The sequence below is a fragment of the Phocoena phocoena genome, chromosome 17, assembly GCF_963924675.1.
Source record: "Phocoena phocoena chromosome 17, mPhoPho1.1, whole genome shotgun sequence".
Taxonomy (NCBI): Eukaryota; Metazoa; Chordata; class Mammalia; order Artiodactyla; family Phocoenidae; genus Phocoena; species Phocoena phocoena.
In genome coordinates, this window is record NC_089235.1 from 6517495 (window position 1) to 6532790 (window position 15296).

The following is a 15296-nucleotide window of genomic DNA, read 5'->3' on the forward strand; positions in this document are numbered from 1 at the left end:
GGGGGGTGGTGGTACGCAGGCCTCTCACTGTTGTGGCCTCTCCCGTTGCGGAGCACAGGCTCCGGACACGCAGGCTCACAGGACCAGCCGCTCCGCGGCATGTGGATTCTTCCTGGACTGGGGCACGAACCCGTGTCCCCTGCATCGGCAGGCGGACTTTCAACCACTGCGCCACCAGGGAAGCCCCTTTTTGACTTTATAAACTTCAGAAATCAAGGGGCCTTTTACTAAGGGAAATTTAAGATCTGTAATGGATGTAGTTTGATCACAGAAGGGAGGAAGAGGTAGTTTGGCAACCGTTCGTCAGCCAGCAGTTTTTAGTATAGCTGCACGCTCATATTTTCCCATGTGTTTTGCAAATTAAATGTCTCTTGTGTTAAACATTTATACACGTTTATGTGTATGTTGCTGGCTGCATGTACTGTTGAAATTTCAAAAAATCTGAATCATAGAAATTTTTTATTTTTTCTTTAGGAAAATCCTGCAAAAATGTCTCTGTACCCATCTCTTGAAGACCTGAAGGTAGACAAGGTGATTCAGGTATGTTTAAGTCCTTTAATTTAAGTACTTTTTTTTTTTTTTCCATGTACTCTGCCATACGTTCTGGTTATAGGTGAAGTGAAGCAAGAAACTTAAATAGTAGATGTATTTGTCCGTTTTTACACTTTATAAACTTTGCAATTTTTTCTAAAGTTTTTCTAACTAAAAAGTTAGAAAAGCTAGAGATTCTTCTTCATTTCACTGTGGATTAATGGGTACACGTTATTATTTCTTTGAAACGGGACTGTACTCTTCAAAGATAGCTTGGTTTTATAACTAAGGTTTAAATGAAATACATTTTGTTGTTGTTGCGGTACGTGGGCCTCTCCCGTTGCGGAGCACAGGCTCCGGACGCGCAGGCCCAGCGGCCATGGCTCGCGGGCCCAGCCGCTCCGCGGCACGTGGGATCTTCCCAGACCGGGGCACGAACCCGTGTCCCCTGCATCGGCAGGCGGACTCTCAACCACTGTGCCACCAGGGAAGCCCTAAATTAAATACATTTTTAAGTTGGTAAAATACACTCCAACTTCTTAGACGTTCATTGTCTTGTTTAAAATTCGTACGTTGTTCTTTTGGGTTTTCAGGTATGACAAGTCTTTAACATAATTGTCTTCTCTGAAGTTAAAAATCATAGAAATAGGGAGGTACATACTGCTTTAGGAAGAGTAGTAGTGTAAATGCACAATGAAAGTGTAGTGATTTGTTTCTTTTTAAATGTAAGCAGCAGACAGTTTACTTGTTCCTGCTGTAAGTGGCTGTGTTAGTACAGTTTTTCTAATTTCATTAAGTCAGAAATTTTTGTATTCCTTTATGTAAGTATTAGTTTTGAAGATAGATGCTTCTGCTTAAGAAGAAAGTTTGCGTTTGGGATCAATTCTTGCAGTTCTGTAGATTTTTATTTTTCTTTTTAACTAGAGATAATTGTATTTAATGAACCCATCGTGTTTCCAGGTTGCTTTCAACTTGTTCTCTCAAAGTCAGAATTTTTTCAGCTGTCATTTGTTCTTCTAATTTGACAAGACAGATTGAGCGCCCTGTTATACTTCTTTATTGCTAAAATCTTTTTGATATGATAAATGTGATGAAATTCTTTCATTTTGAGTTGTTTTAGTACTTCAAAGTTTCTTCCCCTAAAGATCATTTTACTTGAGGTCTTGACCTCAGTTTACTCTAAATGAGATTTACTTCTTAACAGTTATTTAACGAACATAAAAACGTTTATTAGAAACTTGTGAGAAGAATACAAGTGTTTTTTAGGCAAAATGTTGGCCCTTTTAGGGTGAAAAAAAAAAACCCCAGCAAAAATAGTAACAAACGTGTAGCTGAAATTGTTAGCCGTGTAGCAGTGATGGGATAAAAATGGGGGGGGGGGGAGATCGTGACCACTTGTTTCCATCATGGCGCCCCTATGGATGTTGATGGGTGGTTTGTAAAATCTCTGACATCCGTTCAGCTGCAAAGGCTTTGGTGCCGGACCGTTTTAAGTGGACTGTTCGGTCATCTGAAATCTTTTTTTCTTTGGTATTTTGTCATTGTTTTTCTCATGGTTTTTATTTCCACAAAGTTCATCTGAACAGGCACTTTCTTTTTAAAAAGCTTTCATTTGAAATATTTACCCTTCAAGAATAACAGTTAAGCCATTAATGTGATATCAGAGCACTAAGTGATAGGATTTGCAGATGGGTCTGAGAAAATGACTAATTTCCTTTTCGTGCTTTTTTTTTTAAGTTTTGATGGAATTGAACTTTAAATTAACCATAGTAGACATTGAGCAGAGGTTTTTTATTTTGAGAGCAGCGGAAAGAGAAGGAAACAGTTGATACTGGCAAATGTTGGATTGGAAGATAAAGAGGGCTATAGTCTACGTCAGGCTGACCTCTTGAAGGAGAGGCAAATTATATGGGTGTTTCCATTAGAAGACTTTTTATGTCCTGAGCAGAAAGCTGGCTGCCTGGAGATGTAACAGCAAGTAAGGAGGGGGACAGATGGTTCTTAAATTCTCACTGGATTTTAAAAGATTCCTAACCCAGCCACCGCAGTCTGGGGCTGGTTTTATTTTTTTTTTCTTCATTTTCTATGGTAGGTGATACTTGGGCTTTTGTTTTTGAGATGCCTCTGTAAAGGTGGTGTTCATTTTCTTCTCTCCTGGCCTTTTATACCACGGCAAAACTAAATCGCAGCATTCTGTAAACTGTCTTACAATCAACGTTAGGCTTGTGGCTTTCAGTATCATGCAGTCCCTGAACCTCCCTGTCCCCTGTGAGTCTTTGAGAGGAACCTGTGGTTGCCACACCTGTGCAAAATAAGCTGGTAAGAAACCGTGATTTCGTCAGTTTCCTGTCACAGTGAGCAGAGATTGACACTGGTGGCTCCATGAGCGTGGTGTCTCCACATGCTTTCTGTAATGGCAGAAACAACACACTCTGGCATAACTGTGCGCTCCGTGGGACACTCCCTGCCTCCAGACACCATCCCCCTCCCACCCTTTTTTAAAAAAATAGTTTGAGATTTCGAAGTATGTGTGAAATGCTGTGCTACATTTAATGGCTTACAGTCCTTAAGCCCTTATTGTACCATCTTCCTTTTGTTTTTACTACAGAATATATAGTAAGTAAATACATAACTTTGCAGAGAGCTTTTTATATATATTCTTCAGTATTCCTTGGATGAGAACAATAGCAGTGAATGAAAGAACAGAAAATAATAGATCAGTGTAAAAAAGGATCAACTTTTTAAAATTAGTAAATTCTGTTTTTTCAGAGCAGTTTTTAGGTCCACAGCAAAATTAAATGGAAGGTAGTTTCCATGCCAGTGACCCCCTCCCAGGCACCTCCCCCCGACTCCACCTGCACAGTGCATACAGTGCCCGCCTTCCCCCTGCCAGCATCCTCCCCAGCACGGTGTATTTGTTACCGTTGATTAACCTGCCCTGACACAGTACTGCCACCCCAAGTCCAGAGTTACACTTGACGTCCATTCTTGAGGTTGTCCGCTCTTGGTTTGGACGGATGTGTGGTGACATATGGCCACTGTTGTAGTGTCGTGTAGAATATTTTCACTGCCCTCACCGTCCTCTGTGCTGTCCATTCCCCCCTCCTTTTCCAGAATGTCCTGTAGTTGGAGCCTTTTCTGATTGGTGTCTTTTGCTTAGTGATGTGCATTGAAGATTCCTCCATGTCTTTTCATGGCAAGCTCATTTCTTTTTAGTGCCGAACGGTATTTTTTTCCTTAGAGATTAGCCAAGAAGCAGTCCACTGGCTACTAGCTCCTTTTAGCTGATAGCTGGTGAAAGGATTTTCATAACTCAGCATACTTTGAGTCTGTGGATATGTTTAAAATTATAAAGATTTTCATGCTGCATTTTATTTCAGTTTAGATTGTGACAGATTATGAAACAGTAAATATTAAAGAATGACTCAATAACAAGCATATCAGAACATTTACAATCCAGAGAGTGAGGTACCTTCAGTGGTTTTGTAGACTTTCCTTATTTAATTAAGCTTCCATCTCTCTAAGCATTTTTGGGACTACTCTTAGCATTAATTTCAGTGCTAGGTTGATATGTAGGTATAAACTTCATTACCTAATCGACATATTTCTGACTAAGTAAAAAATGATATTAGAGATGGATCTTACAACTTCCTGCCAACCAGTGACATGTGTCTATTTTAGAAAGTCAGATGTATCTGTAAAGGAAAAAGGAGTTCCTTCAGTGGAATACTTAAAACGACACAGGCTGCAAAGGCAGCCCTGGGAGGAGTTCCTGGCATGCTTGCGCATGAGTTGTACTGATTTTAAAGTTTCTGCAAGCTTGACAGTTATAAGTTACATTACTTTACCGTCATTTTTATGTCAGTGATACGGTATGTGTTTTGCATACTTTGTATTATTTATGTATTTAGTATAACATAACCCCTTCTCATACTTGCTAAAATGTAGATAAAATTATTTCAGTGGGATATGCTAAAATGGCGAAATAAATATAAGTAACTTAATAAATATTTAAATTTTCAGGTGTTTTTCTGATATATGACGTTTTATATAAATACGGTTAAGCTTTTTTCACATGTAAATAAGATACTTAGACTAATTAGCAAAAGAATAACGAAAACGTAATGTGTGTAACCTTCATTTTATAATGCATTTTGAAAATATTAATTTGCAGTAGCACTGAAATATTGATTATATTTAGAATGGTGCTAAGTCATGTGTTATGCGATAGTGTTAAATATTTATAACATGAAATACATTTTTGATTTGTGGATTTTCTTTGAAAAATATATTGCTGAAAGTGTTTGGAATTAAAATTTCTTGAATAAAACTAAAGTGTTTTAGTTTCTTTTTGGAACTACTGGATTTAACTTACAAATTATATAACAAGTTTATCTGTATAGCATTGGTGTTAGAAGTTTCTTCTTTTCTTTTTCAGGCTCAAACTGCCTTTTCTGCAAACCCTGCCAATCCAGCGATTCTATCTGAAGCTTCTGCTCCCATCTCTCAAGATGGAAGTAGGTTTATACTTTGGGTTCATTCTCCTTGAACAGAGATACTTGTTAAGCCTTCTTTTGCTGAAATAGGGAATCCAAGATTTTTTTTTTTTTAACATATACAGCATGAAATGGTGGTTAAAGCTCTAATAGTAAGAAGAAAAAAAATGTTCATTTCAAAAAATGACCCTTTAATCAAGAAAGTGAACTGTGAATATGAAGGTGTGTTTTATGACTTAATGAAAATTAAGTTAAATGGAACTCGCCGGCTGAACTCTGTCCTCTCTTTGCAGGGCTCGGGGGTCGGTAGAGTTGAAATTTCCAGCCGCTTCCTTCTGAGGGAACTTCCCAAATCCTGGAATCTCTCCCCGGGTTTCATATCCTTCTTCCTGGTCCCTTTTCCTTCTAAGTTCATAGGGATTCAGGACAGAACCCTTAAATAACATGACTTAAGATACAAAAGGAGTGTTAAATGGGTTTTTATGGCCTGTCATCTTAGAACATTGTTCCTTTTAGAAAATTCATTTTAAGTCACAAAGCATGTCAAAAAGAGCTTTTGGAAATAGTACCTGACTTTGCCACTCGGTTACATACTGTCAATGTTTAAATGTACTGTTTCCAAGATTTCATTGGTATGTGCTTTTAACATTCCTAAAATGATACGACACTAAATAAATTTACAAGCTTTCAGTTTGTTTTTTGGTAGTTCAGAAGAATCATTTCATAGCTGTGTTTACTGAATGGATTTAAAAAGTAGCTGACTGGACAGTGTACATTTCGGTCCGTTGTTCTTAAGTGGAGAATCAGTGGTACGTTTACAAAATTCCTAATCAAATAGGTTTAAGAAAAAGGCAAGGCAAGGTAACCTGGAAAAGTTCTTTCTACTCTCGAGTATTGTGAAATCTGAGGTTTCAGTTCAAATGTCTTATTTTACTTTCATCTTTAACTTTTTCTGTATTTTCCATTTCTACTTGTCATTACAGAGAGAGTGGGATTTTCCAAATTGCTAATTTAAATCCATCTTAGATTTTATAAGTTAAATGTAATTTTTTAACACAAGTAAAAGTCCATAATAACAACAGTTTTTGAGTATTCTACCAATGTTTTTTCTTTATTCATTTATTCGTTTATATTAGATCTCTACCCTAAACTGTATCCGGAGCTCTCTCAGTACATGGGCCTGAGTTTAAATGAAGAAGAAATACGTGCAAATATGGCCGTGGTCCCTGGAGCACCAAGTCAGGGGGTATGTATAGTGTGATTTTGAATATATGAAATCATACTTTACACGTAGATATAAGCTAACTCGTCTCTGTGGCTAACACAAACGTATAACTTTAGCATTGACCTCTTCCCAGGGATTTTAGATTGCCTTCTAGATATCGCTTTTTATGTAGTCTACTTATGTGCTGTGGCCGCTTTTCTAATTTATTAGGAGTTAGAGATTCAGATGCCTCTGACTGGTCCATTCTCCATCTTCTGCATTCAGTCAAAGACCTAGTGATTCTGTTTCTACTGTGTTTCTTCTATTCATGTAATCCATTCCAGTCCTGGTATGACCCTATTCAGGGTTTCTGTACTTGTAACCTAGATTATTATAGTAGTCTCTGACGTTTCCTCTAGTAACTTCTCATATCAGACAGTACTAGGCTGCTGCTAGACTCATCATTCTGAAATATAGGTCTGTCATACCTTCTTTTTGCTCATAATCTTCTAACATTAAGTCTAAAGTTCCTTGAAATTAGACACCAAACTCTCGGCTTAAATATAGTGTATCTCAGTCTTTTGTTAAGATTATTGCGATAAGACCATAGTACTTTATAGCACTTGTCGTAATTATAGGTAAATGCTTAACTTCATGAAGATGGCGTCCATGTCTGTGTTGTTGCCATGACCCCAGTGCTTAACACAGTACCTGGCTTTTATTTATTCACCAAATATTTATTAAAAACTTACATGAGTCAGGACAGTTGGGACGATAGAAACCACACTAGAGTTTTCAACAGAGATAACTTAAGAAATCACACAGACAGGTTGAAGAATTTAAAACAAAAGTGGAACACAGATGTAATTGCAGAAGGTAGCTGCTTCTCCTAGGACTGGGGCGCTACACAGGGTGGAGGTTGGAATTATCAGAGCTGACAGGCATGGTGGAAGAGCCCCATGACCTGGGCCTCAGAGGCGGGGACGCTGGCTGTGGGTACTGGTGCCTCTGAGGGGTTGTACCAGGGAGGCTGGTCCTGGGAGGGTCGGTAAAATCTGGAGAATGGAATCAGCTGCTGTCAGCAGCGTTAAGGGATAGACTCAGGCAGTGCTGCTAGCAGCAGGGGGCAGGCAGGAGGAACGAGACACTTGCCCTCTTCCGCGTGTGCTGGGCGCTAACCAGAACCCCCGGCAGAGGACTGCGTCATCTGCATGGTCAGGCCCCAGCCGCACCAGCTAGGGTGGGTTCGGAGCTGACAGGAGCTTATACCTGGTGCTGCCTGCTCCTCTGACCATTCAGTATATCCACATGCTTCCTTATAGTTTCCCCTTAAAAGATGCAGTTCTTCCTAAGATTGAGGTTCAGCAAATATTTTCTATTAAGGGAACCATGGTAAGTATTTTAGGCTTTGCTAGCCACATATGTCAGTACAGACAGAGAACTCGAAGGCCTTCAGGCAGAAGTGAACTTGGCAGACCTGAGAGACAAGGCCTAGGTGATGGGCAGACAAGGCAGAACATGGTAGCAGATGGCATTGGAGGGGTTGGCATTGGAAGGGTAGTCAGGGCCAGGTGGCCTGCAGCCTCGTAGCGCATGGTAAGGGATTGGGCTCTGAGTTGTGGGAGTGACATAATCGGATTTATTTAAAAAAGGTTTCTGTGCTTGCTGTGTGGCACATGAATAGAGGGCAAGATGGAGGCGGGGAGACTATCTGGAAGGTTATTGTAGCCGCCCTGGGCAGGAGGGTGCGGAGGTCACGTGGTGTTGATCATGCGGTCTTCTTAGTGAGAATACTAAGTGCTTAACAAAACCTGGTGGAAAGAAGGAAGATTTCTTTTCCAAAAGTAAGGCCGCTCCAAAGCTGCTCCTTTTTTGGTCCTGTATTCCAGCTAAACTAAATAATTCATTTGCTTCTTAAGTTTTTCTTTTTCTATCCTATTACCTAATTTTCCTGTGCTCTCACAGCTATAATCGTTGACTTTTTGTAATTCTTCAAAAGTTACATTTTCTGGTATTGTGTTCTAACTTGTAGTATAGCTCTGTGTGTTACTCCGATAGACCATCAACTTTAGAATATGGTATCGTAATTACCATGAATTCTGGACGAAAAGATTTGCGGTCTGTGGTATGTGTGTAACGGTGGTTCCTCTTTCCCTATCATTGCTGCTCTGAGCATCACAATTATTAGGTAGATCAGAGCTTTTTATGACAGATTCCAATTAAGAAGCCTTGGTAATAAATAAGCTCTTCCCTCACTGTCTCTGGTAGAGGGTCCAGGGTCCACTTAAAACAATAAACTGATTTTGGTCAAGAAAACTTGAAAAAATGAGGAACTTGAAACAATGGTACCTGACAGAGTCCCTAGTATAGCTATTCTAGGGCTGTTTGGTGTGTCTGTTCAGTTGGTTAATCCATAGATGTTTATCACTGGGGACGAGAAATACCATTTGAGTGTCTTGTGTGTGTCAGCACTCGTATAACATGCACTTTTCATCCTTACAGTGGAGCTGTGAGCTAAGAAGTTTTCCCCTTTTATAGAAACTCTGAAAGCCTAAGTAGGTTGTTGAAGATCAGGCCATATAAAAGAACCCTCTGGAAAATGCTGAGTGAATTTCAATAGTATGAGATGGCCTTTATAACGTTCAAGGATAATTTGGCTTGAAGACAAGCCAAAGTACACATGGAATGGAATAGATGCCAGTGAATTCACGAGGCAGCAGACAGTCTCTTGGAGACATGTATGTGGGAATAAGTTACCTGAAGAATTAGTTTAAAAAAAAAAAGCCATTTTTGGAAAATATCAAATTTTATCTGAAGGAAATAATTTTCAGATTATATTTTGGGAAACCACAACTGAATATACTCAAGTAACATCATTTTAGATTTTTTCAGGGAGAATGTTTCTAAATATTGACAGGTTGTGTGTGTTTCTGTCAGCAGTTGGTAGCAAGAGCTTCCAGCATGAACTATATGGTGGCTCCTGTAACTGGTAATGATGCTGGAATCCGCAGAGCAGAAATTAAGCAAGGGATTCGGGAAGTCATTTTGTGTAAGGATCAAGATGGAAAAATCGGGCTCAGGCTTAAATCCATAGACAATGTGAGTATTTTGTATTGTTTATTTGAATTTGTCTAAATAGTTACTAAGTGATCAACGTTAGAATAATTTTAAATGTAGGTGCTTTAAGTAGTTTTAATGGTGCTCTGTGATCGAGAGTATTTTAAATCTGACGTTCCACGTGGAGAACGCCGCCCCGTTCTGAAGAGGCAGAGTTGGGACTTCCAGCATTACCTTGAATGAAATTTTTTTTTTCTTTTTTGAGTCCTTTTCTTGGAATAAAGTTGACTAGTCTGCCTGTAAACATAACAGTTTATACAAGTAGAATTCTGGCATTGAAATAGGGCAACACATGAGGAAGTTAAGGGAAGACTGACCGGTGAGAATCAGTGGTCTTATGATGTGTGTTTTTAAACTAAATGAAGATCATAGAACTTGTTGTAATGTGGTTTTACAGGTCTGTTATTTCCATCCTTCAGTTTGGGTTTAATGAGGCATTTTCTAGGCAACAGTGACTTTCAAAAGTACTTTAGAGTTACTTTTGCCTCTCACCTGACCAGACTGAAGAAATTAAACCCGGTTACTCTGAGGAAACATTCAGGAATGTTGAGGATGTGCTGAGTCTTCACCCCGATTTGTGGGTTTGGGCATTATTTATTGGATTCCTTTTCAGTCTTCGGTCTTCTTAGCTCAGTATGACCACCTTTGCACATAGAAAAGGATGGTGTGGCCCACGGCGGAAGGTGGCTGAGGGCACTGTGTTCGTCTTTGCACACTCGTGGCTTTTGCAAGACACGTGAGCTTGCTGCTCTGGGAAGCTCGGACTTCTCTGCCCTCCCTTCCTGTTCGGTGAATAGAGTACACTGCTGCCCCTTCCTCTGTCCTAAAGGAGGAGGAGACCACACTCTTCACAGCCCGTCCCCCATAGCAGTCATCCTTGCAGTGGGTTTGTCCCCTTGGCTGAAGCTCGTTGGTCCAGCCACTTTGCTGGGTGCCGCCTAGTTTCAGGCACCGCCCTAAAGTGTAAGACATGCGACATCATGTCTGACCCAGCTTAAGGTGGGAGAAAGGATCCAGCCTTACACGTGCTTTCGTATTGATGTTTTACCATGCTTCCTTTTCCTTTACGCTTACTTATTTATATTGTACGCAACATCTGAGATTGAGAGTTTACATAAGTAAAAACATCCCTGTGGGTTTAGTTCTCAGTTAATTGTACTTGAGTTTTCTGTATTCACTTCATAGTAGGTTCTTTTAACTGGAATGGTATTGAATGTGCCCACCTTTTTAGGCTGTTAAATCTAATCGTAGTGATTATGCATAGTTTAGCAAGTGGGCAAAGGAATTCTTCAGATCAAAAGGTAGAGTTCTGACCTTAGACTATCGTTTTTTAAACTGTGAGAGAAATCACACAACTTCTAACACTTTACTCCCTTTCCCCCTAAGTAATGATCAGGTGCTAATACCTGTTTGGTATTTTATCAAACTCATAGAAGCTTACATTTATTATAGTAATCTGACTTTATTTTCCTTAGTCTTTTTATTCCAAGATGGGGGCGGGGGGTGATGGAGGTTGGTCGGGTGGGTCATGATTTGAGGTAGAAATTACCACTGAGATCTCACTTTTTTACCTATTTCTTAGGGTACTGCCTTGATAAAATTTTCAGTTTCGTTCTTGGGGATAATGACACAACTCATGTAATTTTTTAATTTTTAAATAGGGTAGATTCCTAACCAGTTGGTTCCTAATTTTCCAGCATTTTTAAACATGTAACAGTGGTAAATGACGGGTGATTTTCCTGTTCTCTAGGGTATATTTGTTCAGCTGGTCCAGGCCAATTCTCCGTCCTCGCTGGTTGGTCTGCGATTCGGGGACCAGGTGCTCCAGATCAACGGGGAGAACTGTGCTGGCTGGAGCTCCGACCGAGCACACAAGGTGCTCAAGCAGGCTTTTGGAGAGAAGATCACTATGACCATTCGTGACAGGTGAGCTGGCTAAACAGTCCACGGGGAAACTCAAGACTCGTTTTCCTTTTCTTGGGCTTTTAAGGTTCTGTGAATATAATATTTTGTTGCAGAAAATGATCAAATGTGACTGGTTAGCCTTCTACCCTTGCAGCTGTGCAGTGCGGATTTTTCTTACGTAGTTTGACTTTTTAAAAATAGCATTCTGGTTTAGCATACACTTTATTCCAGAGCTTATAGAAGTTGGTCCTCTAAGAAGTCACTTTCCTTTCTTAATCTGTTTCTCTAGAAAATAGAAAAGAAGGATAGAAAGGTAACTGAGCAGCGGGCGTCTCAGCCTTGCTTTCCGGTTTCCTGCTCAGGGTAGACACGTGGTGCAGGGCCCCTGCAGAACTCCACGGGGTCTGCGGGTTCAGAAAACCCAGTCTGGCCTTTTGGGTGGATGAGGCTCTAGTTGTCAGGTGGGAGGATGGAACGCTTTCTTTAGCTTGTTTATTTATAATGGAAACATTCAGCACATGTACTGTGGGCTTCCTTCCCGGCCACATGGGCGTTGAGAGTGGACCTGTATCACATTGTTAGCTTTGGGGGTTTTATTCGTCTTAGTTAAATTTGTTTTATCTACCTGTGTGTTTCCATATCACACATGGTAGGTGGTAAACATTTTGTAGAGGAATGCCACCTTTGCTTTACATCTAAGGAAAATTTCAAAAAGTAACTTGGACTAACACGAAGACATGACTGTTGTGAAGTTTATAACGTACAGTTCGTATTTTGTCATGAAACCTGTGCAGTCACGTGGCAGCAGAGTTGCAAGCACACGGCCGTCTTAACTGCCTTTTCTCCTAAGGGGCTGGGGAACTTCCGTCTCGCTGCTTCTGTGGTTCTTCTAAAACAGAGCAAAAATATCTTCTATAAAGTTTTCGAAATCAAGATGTGAGAAATATTTTAAAGGTTCTAAACAAAATAAGTATTTCCTAAGAAAAATTAAGCTCCAGGAAATACTAAGAAGTTAAAAAAGATAAAAATTCATTTTTAAGACTGATTTTTGTTCAAACCTGTCTTCATGTTAAATTACAGCGAGTACTGTAATTTCAAGGGAAGAGCATATTGATAAACTGCATGAAGGTTAAGTCTTTGATGCTTATAAGAAGGAAATCGTAAGGCAGGCAAACCGTAATGGAGAGAATTTCTTAAAAAGTCATCTTTTGCACTAAGATGCACAAGACCTGTGCCATCCATACTAAGTAGCTCTCACTGGAAGCAGTGAGTTTATTGTGACAAAGTATCCAGTATGTCAGAATGGAAATCCATGAAAATGCTTACTTTGGAATTAAAGTTTTAATTGAAGCCATTATGTTTACAGGCCCTTTGAACGGACAATTACCATGCATAAGGACAGTACTGGACATGTCGGCTTTGTCTTTAAAAATGGAAAAATCACATCCATAGTGAAAGATAGTTCTGCAGCTAGAAACGGTCTTCTCACGGAACACAACATCTGTGAGGTCAACGGACAGAATGTCATTGGACTGAAGGTCAGGAGCACAACTTAGGACTCGCTCTACTGCAGTTTGATTTTAGCAAAAGCGTCTTTTTCATTTGTCTATTTCACTGGTGCTGTTATTGACCAACATGTAGAAATGCAGTGGGGTCCTGGGCTCTGGCCGTGCTCTCAGGCTGGGGCTACCACCTGGAATTGTGGCTCCTGTAGCGGGGGTGGGGGCAGGGCTAGGCTAGATCTCTGAAGTCCCTCGACCTAGAACTGTGGAGACCTGAGCGTTGAAGATTTTGAGGACACTCTGGATGAATGATTGCTTTTTTCAATCCAGGAGTTGTAGGAAATGTGCACTAGTTTGTTCAGATTAGTACTTCATTCTTATGGTTTATTCCCTCCACATATTCCTAAATAGAACTATTTTGAGGTCTAAAGGTTTTCATTAAGACCTGCTCGTTTCATTAACCTGGGTTAAGAATACACAGTTAGCCGAGGGGCTATGGTAATATTGTATATGGGGACAGTGATTTGATCGTAAGTGATGAGAAGAATGATTTGTTGGTTGACATTTTCAACTCGGTTTACTTAACAGTTACCACTCAGGAAATTGTGATTCTGCTGAATTAAAAACTTGGTAAAGAAACTAGAAAAACTATAAATACCAAGGGTCAGGATTTTAGAGACATATGTTTTATATGTATTTAATAAAGCCTCAGTAGAATTAATTTTCATTGTGTGTTTTCAACAGGACTCTCAAATTGCAGACATACTGTCAACAGCTGGGAATGTAGTTACTATTACAATCATGCCTGCTTTTATATTTGAACATATTATTAAACGGTAAGTAGACAAATTCTTCAACCTGATGCTACGTTCATGTGACCTCACAGAAGCACTGTGCTTCTTGTAATTCTCAAACCTTTGGGTTTTTTTTTTTACCTAAGAGATGACATTGGCATTATCTAGAATTATCTAGAAATTTAAAGTAAATTTTAGTCAGAGGAGTTGGTTGGTAAGAATGACTCCTCACAAGTTCCCAAGTATGGAATAAAATCCACTTCCTAAATTTTGATGTTTCCTAGTAGAAAAAGGGAGGTGGGCAGGCTCTCGTCTCAGTTTTCAGTGAAATCGTAGTTGTGGTCTGCCTGCAGCTCCTCCGCTCCGTAGACACCTGCTTGTGGTTCATGAAGAATTCTTGCATGTGGGGTGTTGGAGGAACAGTCTTTTTTTTTTTTGGCGGTGTTGGGTCTTTGTTGCTGCGTGCAGGCTTTCTCTAGTTGCGGCGGCTTCTCATTGCGGAGCACGGGCTCTAGGCACGCAGGCTTCAGTAGTTGTGGCTCGGGGGCTCAGTAGCTGTGGCTCATGGGCTCTAGAGCACAGGCTCAGTAGTTGTGGCACACGAGCTTAGTTGCTCGGTGGCATGTGGGATCTTCCCGGACCAGGGCTGAAACCCGTGTCCCTGAACTGGCAGGCAGGTTCTTAAGACTGTTCCCCCAGGGCTTCTCTGGTGGCACAGGGGTTGATTCCCGGGAGCATCTCAGGAGGCAGCAGAGCGTGTGGGGTGTGCTGTCCGTCCTCTGGGATGGGCCTGGAAAGCTGAGGACGGAGAACAGAAAGGGGGTGGCCAGGGCTGTCTGCCCAGCAGCTTTTACGCTCTGGCTTGGCTCAGCCAGCGTCGAATTCTTCTTGCAGAATCTACCTCGCACGTGGAAATAGAATTTAAAATATTAAAAACATACCACCTGTAATGGTTTGTTTCAGCTTCTGGGTAGAATGCAGCTAGCCGCTCTTGGGGTCTTGGCAGGGAGAGTTGTCAGGACTGATCCTGCAAGAGCTCACTTTTCTTAAACCAGTAATAGCTCCCACCCACTTCCTGCCAACAAGTGGCATTGTCGTTTTCTGTCTTCTTAACTATCCAGCCTTGATACAAGGACTTTTCTGTATCTTATCTAACTTTACAGCCAGGATGCAGATAGCTTTTCACGCTGGGTATTTTAGATCTGAACTCATTAAAAAAAAAAAAACCTTCCCCTGCATTCCAACTTGATGCTAACAGTGCTAGTTTGGAGTTTTCTCAGTATTTAATAAAAGTGACTCTCTTGTAGGATGGCACCAAGCATTATGAAAAGCTTGATGGATCACACCATTCCTGAGGTTTAGAAGCCGCCGCGCAGTACAAACTTCACTGAAGTTCTCCCGTTTACATCTCTGGCAACGTACCTTTCTAATTAGCACATGAAGCTTTCTAGGAGCCAGCAAGCATATGCTGCATGAGGCCCTTCCTGTCTCACGGTAGGGCTGGGAATCTTACTGTCTGATCCGACATCTTGTTCAGACTTCAAGATAGTTGTAGCCTTATCCTGATTTTACAGTTGAAAGACTTACTTTTGTAGACTAGTGTCTTTAGTGGAAACCAGATGCTTTTACAACCCAGGTCATTAGGATGACTGATCCAGGCTCAGCTCTGTTGGAACCAGTCACCTTCCGTCCTGGCTATCAGGTAGTGCTGTTCGTTCATATCACTTTAGTTCTAGGGGATATGTGC

The 15296-nt window shown here is 40.6% G+C and overlaps 1 protein-coding gene across 5 annotated transcripts; it reads left to right on the top strand.

Annotated features, from left to right (window-relative positions):
* Window positions 1–480: 480 nt before the first annotated feature.
* Window positions 481–14911, top strand: SDCBP (syndecan binding protein). 5 transcript variants are annotated; one of them, XM_065895002.1, is made up of 8 exons: window positions 481–540; window positions 4970–5048; window positions 6164–6273; window positions 9169–9330; window positions 11099–11274; window positions 12620–12791; window positions 13500–13591; window positions 14857–14911. In XM_065895002.1, exons 1-8 carry the CDS (start codon window positions 490–492, stop codon window positions 14909–14911), a joined length of 897 nt encoding a protein of 298 aa, XP_065751074.1. In that variant the 5' UTR covers window positions 481–489. The 5 variants fall into 5 exon arrangements, with proteins under 5 accessions (XP_065751074.1, XP_065751075.1, XP_065751072.1 ...); XM_065895003.1 differs by having other exon boundaries at window positions 9172–9330; XM_065895000.1 differs by having other exon boundaries at window positions 490–540; window positions 6164–6211; window positions 9185–9330.
* Window positions 14912–15296: the final 385 nt, after the last annotated feature.

Excerpts from the sequence above, each read along its gene's own strand:
- SDCBP (XM_065895002.1), top strand. The coding sequence starts at position 490 with ATGTCTCTGTACCCATCTCTTGAAGACCTGAAGGTAGACAAGGTGATT. Across the intron at positions 11,275-12,619 it reads ACTATGACCATTCGTGACAG|GCCCTTTGAACGGACAATTA; the intron begins GTGAGCTGGCTA and ends TTATGTTTACAG. Across the intron at positions 12,792-13,499 it reads AGAATGTCATTGGACTGAAG|GACTCTCAAATTGCAGACAT; the intron begins GTCAGGAGCACA and ends TGTTTTCAACAG.